At 44.3% G+C, this 14,592-nt stretch overlaps 1 protein-coding gene and 3 non-coding genes across 7 annotated transcripts in view; 1 reads left to right on the top strand and 3 right to left on the bottom strand.

The window, feature by feature from the left end:
* Positions 1 to 14,592, top strand: part of epha7 (eph receptor A7) — a 63,809-nt gene that overhangs the window by 21,028 nt on the left and 28,189 nt on the right. For all 4 annotated transcript variants that reach the window (XM_053844217.1, XM_053844219.1, XM_053844218.1 and 1 more), the window contains exon 5: positions 3,956 to 4,291. In XM_053844217.1, the coding sequence (XP_053700192.1) occupies positions 3,956 to 4,291 (336 nt within the window). The remainder of the gene's footprint in view (positions 1 to 3,955; positions 4,292 to 14,592) is intronic.
* On the bottom strand, positions 1,814 to 1,885 carry trnap-ugg (transfer RNA proline (anticodon UGG)). Its single transcript has one exon. It is a non-coding gene; the product is annotated as a tRNA-Pro (tRNA).
* On the bottom strand, positions 2,195 to 2,266 carry trnap-ugg (transfer RNA proline (anticodon UGG)). Its single transcript has one exon. It is a non-coding gene; the product is annotated as a tRNA-Pro (tRNA).
* On the bottom strand, positions 2,922 to 2,993 carry trnap-ugg (transfer RNA proline (anticodon UGG)). The gene has a single exon. It is a non-coding gene; the product is annotated as a tRNA-Pro (tRNA).

Consider the following 14,592-nt stretch of genomic DNA (forward strand, 5'->3'; position numbering starts at 1 on the left):
TCACACGTAGCTCCTGGTCTGCTTGTGGAGACAACAGCTACCTTACACGTTAGCTCAGAGGTGCAGTGGCGGTGCAAAAAAACAGGCGAATGATTGAAACGTTTAGGGCTGCGGGGGCTTTGGCAGACTAATCCGTGAAATGAAACTTGACTGGGAGGTGGGTTGAGAAGAGAGGACCTGAGAAGATAAGACAGAGTCAGGGGAGAGGAAGAGAAGTGAAGGAAAGTGGGACCAGTACAGCCCTTGAGCAACTTGAATAAGTAGACACGGAGGACAGACGGTTCACTGCAAATCTGTGCTGCAGGTGAAGGAAAGGCCACCGGAGCTTCACTTCACTGTTCGCTCACAGTGGGCTAAAGAGAGATGAGATGATGCCAGGAGAGAACGGCTGTGACTCACACCCTGCAATCATATCTGTTTTTTTTAAATGAGTATGTCTATGACATCATATGTGACGGGTTAGGAAGATCCTGTTAAAAACGTCTTGGGTTTTATTGGTTGTTTTGAATTAAGTTTTTGTGTTAAAGTGAGGCATTTTTGCAGAGCTGTAGCTCCGAAATCCAGATGGGATGCTTCTGGTTTGATGCTTTCCAGTCACTGTTTAAGAGAGAGGCTCGGTCCGGTAAAGAATGTTTTTCAAAATGTGCTTTACAAGTGAAACTGTCCCGTCTGCCTCCTGCCGCTCGCTTGATGAAGCCAGTATCAGGTTCTGTCACCCAAGCCCCCACAATACCCTGGAATTGAGCGGAAGAAAATAATAGATAGCTTTGGAAGGTCACCCACCCTGTCTCATGCTCTGTGCGCCTCCCTTGCTGACAAAACTTTTATTTTCCGGAACTGCTCCAGTGTCCTCTCTCCTTTATTCCTATGCCAGGACTCGGGAGCGGCTCGTCTGGCTGGTGCCCCACCTTCTATTACGCTTCTTGCTCTTTTTATTTTAAGGGTGGAAACTTTTGATTGTGCGCAGAGCCGTGGTTAAGTGCTGCCGCAGTCTATGTCCGATGATCTGTGAATCAAAGTTGGAATGTCAGAAGCGCTGCGTTTGGTACGTGGATGCCCTTCTGAAACCAGCTTGCCAAAATGAGTGAGTTCAAGGTCAGGAAAAAAAAAAACGTGGTTATACCTGCCAACAACGACTGAAAAGATAAAATGGCCAATAGCCCTGTCCTTATTATTCCTATGCTCTTCATAACACTTAAGAGCATCTATGATAATGTCCCTGTGTTTAATATGTCACAAGGTCTTTATGCAATCTTCTTTTATACATTAAAAGACTGGGCTGATTGTATGTTTTATGCATGAGTGCAAGCTTTAAGAATGAATGTGCTTTTGCAGTGCTGCCATGTGCGAGGTGCAAATGCTGCGAGATAAAAGAATGGTTTAAAGGTTTATGTATTCTGTGTTTGGCCATCACTAGCTCATATTTTTTAATAATAAAATAGAGTGGAAAAAAGGGTGTTTTCAGTTGAAACTTGAAGCCATTTGGCTGGGTAGATTTCCCTGTATTACAGAATAATGCATTTGCACTGCTTCACTGAAGACATTATTCATTCGTACCACATTCACACTTGTGGTGAGTTGCCAGTTGCCCTGGTTTCTTTCTTTGATTCGAAGTTTCTGGGAAAAGATGACTTTGTGGAAGAACAAAATAATGACTTTGGTAAAGACTACAGCTGGGATCTGGTATCAACAGAAAATATTTCTTCCCAGTGGAGAACCAACACACAGTGTCCCAAAAACGGTCCTGTCACAGTTATTGTTCGCCAATCTGTGGCCAAAGAGGATCTTGTAGAAGAGTAAAATACCAAATTTCGGGCTCGTCCGGGATTTGAACCCGGGACCTCTCGCACCCAAAGCGAGAATCATACCCCTAGACCAACGAGCCACTTCATTCAAGAATTTTTTCTTGGAGTTTAAATGCCTTCTTGAAAAGGCGTGGCACTGAGCAAACATCCTTCGACTTTACTATGGTCGGAAAACACAGTCGCTTCCCAACACTCTTTCCACCGATGCTTTCGCTTCAAAAGTTGTCGTTCCTAATGGAGTGTCTTCAACTCTTGTTCTTGTACCTCTGCCACAAAAAAGTTTACAGAAGGATACGTCAAGTGACCCCTGTTTTCGTTCAAAGTGACATTTATTTTCCTCATTGTTGCTCCTGTTTGGTGCCAAAAGATGGCCTTCTAAAATATTTGGAGGGCTCGTCCGGGATTTGAACCCGGGACCTCTCGCACCCAAAGCGAGAATCATACCCCTAGACCAACGAGCCGCTTGCTTTAGCTATTTGTTTTGCTTTGAAACGGAGTTTAAAACGCTTCCTGAAACGCAGAGCAAACATCCTTCCACTTAGCTACAGTCTGCAAACACTGTCACTTCCCAACACTCTTCCCATCCACACACAGTGGGCCAACTGGTCTGAGCATCTTCAGCTCTTGGTCTCGTAGCTCTGCTTCTAGGGTTTGCTTCGGGCATGCTGTCTCAAAACCAGTGCAGCATGTAGGGCCACAAAACATTCACACAAGGACACGATTTGGAGCACAAGGCATATCATATTTGCAGCCCATTTCCTACTTGTTCTGAAGATTTGTTTTGTATCTTGTTGTGGAACCTGAGAATTGTGACTTGTAGAGACATGGGGAAAAGTCCTTGGAGCAAATGCCAAAGCAGACTGCAGTGTAAAGATGGTTCACTGAAAGAGTAGGCGGAGTGGAGCAATGAGGTGATCAGAGACAATGTAGTGTTCTCTAAAGCTATGGCCAGTGTGGTCTTGAATTTGGATGACAAAGCCTGAAGACAAAGGAAGAGGTCGAGTGAAGTGATGTTCAAGTGACCCCTGTTTTCGTTCTTTCAAAGTGACGTTTATTTCTCTCATTGTTGCTCCTGTTTGGTGTTTATTCAGTAGATGGCCTTGTAAAATATTTAGAGGGCTCGTCCGGGATTTGAACCCGGGACCTCTCGCACCCAAAGCGAGAATCATACCCCTAGACCAACGAGCCATGTTTTACAAATAATCTTGCTTTGTCTTTTCCACAAAACAGGACCCACTTTACTGCTCAATGTGCAGTTTTTTTCCTGTAATTTTGTTCAGTTAAAATACAGATTGTTTTGGAAGTATTTCTCTGACTGGTCATTTTATTTCCATCAGCACTTTTCAAACAAGATGCTGAACATGGCAGCACAGTAAAGTAGCACCAGAGGAAGCAAACACTCGACACCATTAAACAACAGCTACTTTCAAATTCAGCCTTTGTAAAGTGGTGTTTTGACATAACTTGCAAAATCCTAAAATCCTCCGAGTGACTAGGAGATCACAGAGGAATAAGACGTCTTTACCACTTCAGTATTTCATGTCTGCATCTGTGAATGTTTCCTGTAAAGGAGCAATTATAGGTTTATTCACTGGGGAGATCAGTAAATCTTTGTGTAATTAGTGTAAACAGTTACGGCCCAAATGTTGTATTGTTTCTCAATAGGCTCATAATAATGACACATAGAGGTCTGGGCTGAGCCTCGTGGACAGGGTTGGACTGTCGAAAAGTCAATATTATAGATCAATGCTCGTGAATGTGTCAACTAGTTCAGCTACATTGCAACATTCAGAATTTCACTTCAGCTCGCAAGGACAGTTGTCAAACAAGCATGAATTTCAAACTCCAATTTGCATCAGGGTCCTTTGAATAATGGATTGAAATCATTTACTTTTGCCACAGGAATGGAATGTTATGAGCTATTGTCACAGAGTTTCTGTCATGTTTTCCACGCCAGGTCCTTTATTTGACCGACTTGGATTCATTGTAAGCGAGTGTGTGTTTGGCTGGAGGGCTGAGTGGCCACCTCTGCTCTCTTTTCCTCTCACGGAAGAGTGAAAGCACAGATCCAGTCGTTGCACAGCCCCGGCTGTCCTTCACCCTGCCAACAGTGATTTAATTGTGGCTTTCTCCTTGTCCACCTTTGACAGGACCTCCCTCAGCACCACAGAACCTGGTCTACAACATCAACCAGACCACCGTCAGCCTGGAGTGGAGCCCGCCGGCTGACACCGGTGGACGCAACGACGTCACCTACAGGGTTATATGCCGACGCTGCAGCTGGGAGCCTGAGGAATGTGTTCCTTGCGGGCCCAATGTGGGATACTCTCCCGCGGAGTCTGGATTAGTCGACACATATGTCAGCATCCTGGACCTTTTGGCGCACGCCAACTACACCATCGAGGTGGAGGCGATTAATGGCGTGTCGGACCTGAGCAGAACGCAAAGGCTGTTTGCTGCTGTCAGCATCGCCACAGGACAAGCAGGTAAGGAGCTGTCAAGGTGTTTTTGGGATTCAAAAGTTGCCACTGGAGAACCTGTGAGCTCAAGAGCACGTTGGAAACAACCCAAACTTTTGATTTGATTGTCGAGATTGAGCGCAGGGTTTTTGACTCTGAATCAACGTGTTTGATGCCGGTGTTCTTGTAACTTGTGTTCTGTCCCAGTGTAGGCGTGATGCATGCAGTGTAGGCGTATAATGATGCTTCATGAAACAGTGTCCTGATTTTTAGAGTTCAGTTGGGGGAAATTATAGGACGTTTATTGAAATGGTTCTTCAAATCCAAGGATTTTAGATCAGAGTCGGCTCTGAAAGTGAGTTTCATGAAGCCTCATTTGCTTCATGAAACACTTTACGTACTAGACGGCACTATTTGCTGTAAAAACTCAGGAGTTGAACAACCATTTCCATGTCACATCATTTTAAAACCAAGAGCGCCACCTTACAGAGCTCTGAAAATGAAGACACTGTTTCATGAAGCCTCATTTGCGCATTCATACCTATGAGTGATTCACTTATAGGTTCAAGCTGTAGAACTGGACCGGGAGCTCCCCCTCCGATTCCTCCGGAAGGACTATTGCATCATAGAGAATTGGTTAACCTTTGCTTACCGAGTGAGTCTTGAGGCAGATGGGGTTTTTTTTCACTCCGGTAGCAGTGGGAGGACTGCAGCGTGCACATGCAGATGGTGATCCATCTGATGTGGAATTCACCCTTCACCCAATTACTCCAAAGGAAATACACGGTGCAAGTCTCGAAGCTTCACAAGGTGTCGAGCGCTTATTGTTCCCAGAAACGTAATTACTTCTCAGCACCGTCTTAAATGAGTTTTTATGTGCGGGTTCATGAGCTTGATTTCCTCTCCTCTGTCCTCGCCGTGCTTGAATAGAAATTCATCACGCTGGGGTTTTGCACTTCGTCGGGAGTTTACGGGTGTGTTTCAATCAGCGAAGCATTGTGAGCCCAGAGCGCTACGCACCTTCACTCTGCTCGATTGCACTTGTAAACAAGGCCTTTTGTTCTGCCGCTGCCGAGTGGCCACCGCTTGTAGAGTAACCATTAATATTTATTCAAGCAGATTCTGAGCCAGAAAAATCACAGTGGAGGAGGGAGTGGAGGAGAATAGCCGATGAGCTGCAGGAAAATGTGTGTGGTCGCTGTGAGCTTGACACCATTTAAATAGCTCCCGGATCTGATCAGTAAACAGATCCTTAGAATGAGCGGACTAGTGTCTGTGGAAATTGATTTGAACTTCCTGTTAGCTAGCAAGTGTCCACAATCGGTGTGAAGCACGGGTGTGGCTGTTTATTCAAATGAAGTTTCATTTTAGTCGCTGTGTTTAATGCCTAAACGCTTAAAAGCAGTTGCTTATTGTGATCGAAAGTAATATTTTGAAAGCGCTTGTTGCACCCTGAGTTCATACACTTAGTTGTTGGAATAAGGGTAACTCAAAAAAATGTAAATAGTTTTCCTAATAGGACATTTCACTGGGTCCTCCTCGGGATTTCTTCGCCTCATTGTTGTATATATACCAGGTCTACGGGAAAAACTAGCAACTGATGACGACAATGTCTTTAGCATTAGCTATATTAGCATAGCAAACGACGATGAGTTAGCTGTTATCAGGACAGGGATGGAAATCTCTGTGTCGGGGAACCCACGCACTGACAAGAACCCTTTTTTTTTAAACTATGCCGTAGTAACTTAGGAATTTACTAACTTAGCTTCAGCGCTAAGTTGAAAATGAAGAATCATCTTAGCTGTTTCATATGTATTTTCACTGGAAATTCTTAAAATGATTGTGTTTATTGTGTGTTTGTGTGGACCATAGTCTCCTCGGAAGCTCTTTTATTCCACCAGCTTTCCCCCAATAATGGGTTTAATATTTAGAGGTCCGTGGACATGTTTTTAATCACACCATAATTAGCTCCTTGGGAAATATAGTACACCGCCACTTACTGTCTGGCCAGCTTGAAAAAACGTCAATTTTATTTCCCCTTTTGCATGTTTGACTACGTCAACTACCGATAGGTCGATCCACACTGATGAAAATAAAAAGTCCATCCATTTGCTTTGCCACAAATTAAAAACACCTTCACCTTCATCTGCCGCTTATCCGGAGTCGGGTCGCGGAGGCAGCATTTGGAGCATGGAAGCCCAAACTTCCCGATCTGCACAAACCTCCTCCAGCTCTTCCCGGGGGATCCCGAGGCGTTCCCAGGCCAGACATCTCTCTCCAGCGAGTCCTGGGTCTTCCCCGGGGTCTCCTCCCGGTAGGACATGCCCGGAACACCTCCCCAGGGAGGCGTCCAGGGGACATCCGGATCAGATGCCCGAGCCACCTCAGCTGGTTCCTCTGGATGTGGAGGAGCAGCGGCTCCACCCCGAGCTCCTCCCGGATGACCGAACTCCTCACCCTATCTCTAAGGGTGCGCCCAGCCACCCTGCGGAGGAAACTCATCTCAGCCGCTTGTATACGCGATCTCATCCTTTCGGTCCTGACCCAAAGCTGGTGACCATAGGTGAGGGTGGGAACGTAGATCGATCGGTAAATCCAGAGCTTCGTCTTGTGACTCAGCTCCCTCTTCACCACGACGGTCCGATACAGCGACCGCATCACTGCTGCCGCTGCACCAACCCGTCTATCAATCTCACGCTCCCCTTTTCCCTCACTCGAGAACAAGAGATGGACCCACAATTCTCTCATCTTCATCAGGCTTTTTCATATATGTATTTGACAACACACATTAGCCTGTAATTCCTATTTGTTCAGCCTAACTATAATCTGCCCTGGAATGGTGCTTTTGAATGCAATAATACTGTTTATTTTGATAAAAAAATCTTTTGAATGTGAGGATTTATTTATAATTTAATTGTTGTCCTATTTCTCGTGGCTCGATTTTGACCGATACTTGAGTATACGCTCTCATACCAGGCAGTTAAATTCGATCCGAGAAAGTTTGAAAGTCTGAGAACGGCGAGCAGACAAGACTGTGTCAAGCCTTCCCTTGTCCTCCAAACGACTTCATCACTAATGGATGTTTGCTGTCAAAGCCTTAATTTAATGACCGTCGTAAATGTGTCCGACATCGTTTCCCCCCGCCGTTTCTGACGTGTTCTAATTGTTTAGCGCCTCATTAAGCTTTTTTCTCTTCCATTTTACTGATATGATGATTTCAGGGTTCAGAGGAAGAGATGTTTGTTTTGGGGCGCAAGGCTGAGAATCTTGTCGTGACAGTAACGTATCCATATCCTTGCGTTTATGTTGCCTTGTGAAAGATTCTTAGTCTCATTCGCCTGTCACCCAGTGTGAGCGCTGTCAAGTTAACACGTTCAGAGCTGCGCCTGACCTGTAAAAGACAAGGGTGGCAAGGGAGGGAATTGATTCTGCATGTGACTGATACTTTGCCCTAGTTCAATGGACATTTGTGGAAGTCACACCCAGAGAACAGCCCTGTCATTGACGGATGCCCGAGTGTGACCGTCGTCCACGGTAGCCAGCAACAGGGGGCTCGATTGAACGTAAGCATTCCCCTCTGACCGGTGTCATTTTCTACTGAAATGGATTCTCCTTTGTACCGTTTGTCCCCGGTTTAATGTTACCTGTTGGTCCCCCGCCTCCCTGCAGCATTCAGCAGCAATAAAACGGCGGTGGTCTCAGAGTTCCCTGCACTTAACCTGTAGCTTTTCCTGTAAGCGCCTCCTGATTTGTCTGTCACCCAATCCGTCAGCAATGAATAATTTTCATGGAAGGTGCACTTTAATTACTTTCCCATTTAAATGGAATTATCGTTGGGCTATCTAGGTAATTAATCTCGCCAAGTATCCTGTTTCAGGCTTTCATTGCTGGCAGACGAGCTCCCTAAATCCCCCACAATGTTCCATGCTTGAGCGAGCCATCCTTCAGAAGCTTTCCCCCCTCACTGGCTTGCCGTCGCGGCGGTTGTGAAGTCTTTTCTGCGTGTGCAGGCAGCCCTGTCGGAGCAGCCGACTGTTCCCCTGCCTCTCCCCGCCATTATCATTTTACAGCACCAGTAAACAGCGCCGGAATATTGTTGCGGATCTTTTAAAGATAAGGCTGATCTGTTTCACACTCAGCGGGGAGGTGCGACATTCGCACACAGGTAGCACGGCAGTTTCATGATTTTAACTTCTGTAGTCCACAAAAACATTCATTTTGTGCTTTATTTTAGGTTTGAAAAATGGGGTACTTGATGTCAACAACTGTCTCAATTGAATAGAAGCAGATGGAAGATGCAGTACCTGCAGCTGTATTTAGTGTTTTTGTCTGTCGAGAAATTCTCACAATTTTCTATCACATACTTTCTCATTTATTTTTCATTTCTTCCTTTATATTGTCAATTTCTTTAGGTCATTTGTACGAATTTGTTTGTTGTTTTTAGCTCCCTTTTTTCCAACTCGCATTAACATGTTTTCCTACTTGCATTAACATGTACCTCCTTTGTGGGGTTGAGTCATGAATTGTGTTTCTCAGATAGTCTTCCCAGGAGTTCATATAATGTAAAACTAAGCAGGTCCGCTCTCCTTTTGTGGCCATTCTGACTGGTGCCTTTGATGCCGCCAGTGGTGAAGACTCAAATGTTTTTACCATTACCTTTAATATTTCATGGTTGGATTTAAAAAAAAAAAAAGAAAACGGAGAAAAAACAGCTTAAAATTTTACTTACTTTCTACCCTTTGCACAGTTTCTGTTTGACCCATGAAACTAAAGTGGGAAAGTTTATAATGCTTGAGTCAAAATACTTTTTTTTTTTAGTTCATTTTTAAACTTGAGATGTCTGGGGAAAGAAAAGAACAAAACATTCCTATATACTTCAGAAGCTTTCTCAGTTGGATTCTATCAACAAAAACTGTGTCTACCGAACTTCTCACCTGTACATTTCCAAAAAAGACTCAATATCAACGTGTACCAGAATCGATGATGCCTGAAGTGGATATCTGAAAGTGCTGTTTATTGTCTGTCGACATTGAGTTTGGGGAAAGTCTTAATAATTTCGGACGATTGCAGATGTCAGCGCTGTTTTTCATTTTTGTGTTCTCATGGAGATTGTTCTCCTAAAGAAAAGCTGCTATAGTCTGATGTTTTGGCAACGGGAAGAGCTGAAGAAAAAGAATTGATTCACGATCCTCACTCGCGTTTCTCAAGAATACACCCAGTCACACACTCACACACACACACACACACACACCCTGCTTTAATTATTCAGACAATTGCCAGGCAGCAGAAAAAAAGATTGAGGCAACATATTTGTTTCGTCTCCTCTGGTTCCTTCCCCACAGCAGTCAGACTCTCACCTTGCTGAAATCTGACAGATGACAACTGTTTTAAAGACTCCTCCACTTGGTGCTGTCATTGAATAATCTACCATTCATAATCTAACCAAAGCCATCTCTAAAATAAAACTATATTTACTGCCCTTGAACATTATTTGACTTTTAGTTCCATGACCAAACATGAGCTAAGAGTCACGTCATTTTAATAGATCCTGCAAAATGGCACGATACAGTTGTTTTTCTAGTCTGAGAGTGTGAGGGTTTAGCTGCCTGTACTCACTGTAAAGTGAGTTATTCTCCTGCCAGCGCTGCACCTCAGCATCCATTGATGCAAGCTTTGCAACAGTGTGTGCTGCAGTACATCAGCTTCAGGAGCAGGCTGCAGTTCAAAGCTGCATCATAAGCAAGCTGTGCCCAAATAACCTCTAGAACATGGAGCAGCATTCGAGTGCACAGGAACCTTGCTAATCCCAGCTGCAACACCTTTGAGTCTCCTATGAAAGCTCAGAATAATTCCAGCCGATGAAGCTCCATAAATAAAGAACAGTCTTCAAGGATCAACATGGTAGTTTATTCAGGCGAGTTTCCGTCTGAAGCTATCCTCGTCCACATGACAGCGGGACACGGCCGCAGCGGAACGGCTAACCTGAGGAGCAGCTGATGAGATGTGTCACTGTCAACAAAAACCAGACCCTAATGTATTCTGTCCCAAGTTTGTCCGACACGTATTAATGCCTCTCAGCGTGCGCCGCTAATGAAAGTATTCGTCTGGTTCGGCAGAGGAAGCGTGGGACAAATCGCATGGTGCGACCTGAGAACAAAGGATGAGAGTCACATTTTTATCAGCCCTGTGAAGTTCAAGGATTGTGCGTCGCTCCTCACGCTGAGAGACAGGATCCTCATTATGACAGGAAAAACTGAGGTGGGAGAAGCAAAGGTTTTGTGCCTTGCATAATGCTTCTTAAATAGTTAAATCTGAGAAAAAAAAGTGAGGTACAGTGTGGAAAATGTATGTTGTTGTTCAACCTAAATTCGCAATGGGCCTCCCATATATTCAACCAGGTCGACGTGTGCATAATGGTTGCTGCTCAGAGACTTAAATCTGAGAGAATGAGGCTTAAAAACTGTAAACAGACAAACTCTTTTGCCATGTGTGTGAGGGAAAATTGAGAGAATTTCTCACAGACAAAACACTAAATACAGCCGCAGGTACTGTAAGATAGCATCTTCCATCTGCTTCTTACAGTCCGTCACTTCACCGGTATTTAATGTGAGGACCCGCATTCAAGAGTTCAGAGTGAGAGAAGTGTCAGGATTAGAGGTGTTTACTTACTTACAATAAATATGCGTAGTATACACATTAATGTGACGTTTCCAATGCTTAAGGAACTTTAGGAGAAAGGAGATCAACATCGAGCGTTTGGATGGTGAACAACCACCAGTTTAGTGGATGGTATGTCCACAAGTTACATGGAGGTCAGGCTTTTAGTGATCTCTTGTTGGAAACCCCGACTAAATGTACCATGGAAAACGTGAGGAAAAAGCGGGTCGTCTTTTGGGGGTTCTGCCTATCAGCTGGGGCATGAGAGGGTCTTCCCAAAACGCCCTTTAATAATGAGCAAGTCAGATCCTGTTTGGGTTGATCTTTTCCAGAGTCCGGCCTGGAGCCTGATCGACATCATTCCTGCTCTCGGGTGCTGGCGATCCGGGGTGATGGTAAATCTTTCAGCAGGATATTAAAGGAGTGGCTTCCCTCTGACTGTCCTTGAGTGGCCCAGCCAGGGCCCGGACTCGAATCTGATTGAATGCCTTTGGAAAGACCTGTAAATGGTGGTGAACCGATGCTCCTCATCCAACATGATGAGAAGTGCTGCTAATAGGAGTGTCCAAAGATAGGTCTGCCAAGCTTTTGGCTCCGACTTCAAAAAGGCACGAGGCTGTTTTTGCCGCCAGAGTGATGAGACTCCGTGTTGAGAAGAAGCGGTGAATACTGATTTTATTTTTAAAACATTCACAAAAATCCTGTTGTCGGTGGAGAGTGTTGCGTGCGGAATGTGATGGGAAAAATCGTTCCGGTTTGGAAGAAGGATGACAAATGGTGAAAAAAAAAAAAAAAGTGAAGCGCTGTGAATATTTCCCTGATGAACGGAATCTAGGTCAGTTGGATGGTTCGACAGGATGGATATGTATGTAGGTGGACACATGCTTTTTTTAGTGGGTCAAGTGAAGATGGTGGATCAAGTAGAACGTTTAAACCAAGCTAGGTCTGTTAACTGGTCCGTAAACACCAAAATGCCGCCATTAATTTCCCACCCGAACCACCGTGATCCTTTCCCCTGCCATCCTGCACCTGTGACTCCCAGAGCTTCCCTTTATCGGGAACACATGGCGGGGAAAGCCACAGGCCGAGCTGATAATGGCCCGGCTGCTCCGCCTGAGAGCCGGTCGAGTGTTTCATTTCCTGCGCAAGGAGTTAAAAAGACTTCCAAGGGCAATAAAAGCAGATCGTGACCGACTGCCATCAGCGCCTCATGGGAGTCAGTGCCCCCTTCACACGCGCGCCGATGTATACAAGACTCAGTCATTCGCTCCACTTTAATTAGTGTTTTGTTTGTCAGTGCGGCCGTTCTCTGCTCTCAAATAAACCGTCTTTATATACACTGGTACTGACCAACAAGGAACGCATTCATTACTGTGCACATGGCAAAAGAGTTTGTCGAATTATAAGGCTGTTTTAATCGAATTCAATGTGATGAATCGAGGACTCATTTAGTTTGGAGCAAACTTTCCTTCTCTAAAAGTGTGTCGAGTGAAATGAGTCCCTGAAGACTTTATCTGTAAGATCTTATTGTTGAACCGTTGAATTGTGAGCGTACGGTTGTACGGAAAAAAAAAGAAAAAAATGATGTCTTTATTAATAAAATTAAATACAAATGTGAATTTCTATCTACATCCCTGACCCCCACCACCTCAAACAAAAAAAAAACTCATTTAATAATCTTCCGAGCTGCTTTCTTTGACTAAAGTCAGCTCTCAAAATACCTTAAAAATAATGCCCTGGAACATTATTTTACTTTTACTTACAGTCACGGCATCTTAATAGAACATCTTAAAATAGCACAGTACATTTGTTTTTCTAGTTGAGATGTGAGAGTTTAGTTGCCTCTACTCAACGTAAAGTGAACGTAAAGTATTTATTAATGAAATAAAATAAAAATATCTGAATTTCCATCTACATCCCTTGACCCCCCACCACTTCAAAAAAAAAAAAAATGTTGTTCCTTCCATGAATGTGCGGCCGTATTCGTCATTCTCAAAGGCTGTAGGGCAGTGAAGGCCACCTCAAAGATATGAAGGCAGACCTACGTATGTGGGACTTGATAAGACGGTGGAGGGAATCTTACGGAGCTGGCAGTAGGTGGAGCTATGGAGTGGCAAAGTTAAATCAAACCCACGCCTTTGAGTTGCTAGCATATCATCATGCGAACTTAAACACAGCCATATTTGACGTCTGAAACAACCGTGTCGAATGAAAAACAAGGCTCAATCTCTAGATAACCGAGTGACCGCTGTACGTGTGGATTTCATTCAAGTCACCTTGGATCGAAATATCAACTGAATAACAATTTACTCCCACTGATGTGGTCCTCCTGGACCTTGTTAAGAGACGGTTCAGATCTATCTGATATGAGGACCCTTTTCTAAGACTGTCCTGACCTGGAACCTGTTTGTTTCCCGAGTCTTTTGAACGGTCGGAGAATTGGCTCCACAGAGGACCGGCCGTTGCAAGTGTGTGTGTGTGTGTGTGTGAGAGAGAAAGTGTGTGCATTATTCACTGCTGCTTTGTGAGATGAAAGAATGGAGCGAGATTGACAGCTTGGCTTTTTCTCGTCTTTCATTGTCTCATCAGCATACTGTCTCCTGCAGTGTGGAAAACTAATTATGTCTTCAACCCCCTGCTTCACCCCCTCCCCTTTTATTCAGATCATCACACTTGGAAATCATAATGAGTTAGTGGCTCACTACTTCTGCTCCGCTGAGAGAAAGGGCTGAAAATGCTGAATGTCCATGAACAGACCGCTGGCAATTACCGTCAACCTTTTTTAACCCAAGAAAAGCTGTTTTCTGAAATTCTTTCACCTGCCGCTGCCTTCAGCTGCGCGGGAGCAAATCGTTTTTGTTGTGCCGGCGTGTATTTGAAGGCCATCTGGAGCTGCTTTAATTATTGGAAATAAAATAACAGTAAAAGATTATGCCAGCCGGAAAGGCCAGTGGACCTTCGGCGCAGATGGGCTCACATCTGGACTCCTGGAAGTTAGCGCATGCATAAACGCTGCGGCGACAAGGAAGCTTGGGCCAAACGCTTCCCCCTGGTGTGCGTGCCGCTCTCCTTCACCCATACATCGGGATGAAAACACAACCTAAAAACCCAAGTGCGACGCACGGAAACGCCACATTATAAACTGGAACATTTATTCTTGACTCAAAACAGTCCACACAAACGTCAACTTCTTGCCCCGTTTTGTGTTTCTAAAATGTTGGTTATGAAATGCATGAAAAATTAAAAACTAAAATGAATTAATAAAACCAGTAATATGATAATAAAATAGGCCATTTCTCGAACTTTTTACAGCTGCGCATGCTGTCGAGATCATGGGAAGGAAAACTAGTGCATGAAATGGCCCGGCACCATTTGATAAGACTGGCATGAAGTTGTTGATATTGAAGTAGGTGAATGAATTTTTATTTGTGAGAGAGAAATTAAAAGCAACTCATTAATCTGTAATGGTTTTACAACTTGATGGGTCCATGCAGTGCCCCAAAAAGAGCCTGTACTCGTGTGTCACCGTTGGCTCGGGAGGGGTGTTATGAATGTTTTCAGAATTTTAGTTTTATTAAGTTAAGGATAGAGAGATTCTACTGTGGTGAGAATGTTTGATTTCCTCTTTGTCTAAGGGCATTTCCTCCATGAGTCTAGCGAACCTGCCTTGG

This window comes from Synchiropus splendidus, chromosome 15 (genome assembly GCF_027744825.2).
Source record: "Synchiropus splendidus isolate RoL2022-P1 chromosome 15, RoL_Sspl_1.0, whole genome shotgun sequence".
Taxonomy (NCBI): Eukaryota; Metazoa; Chordata; class Actinopteri; order Syngnathiformes; family Callionymidae; genus Synchiropus; species Synchiropus splendidus.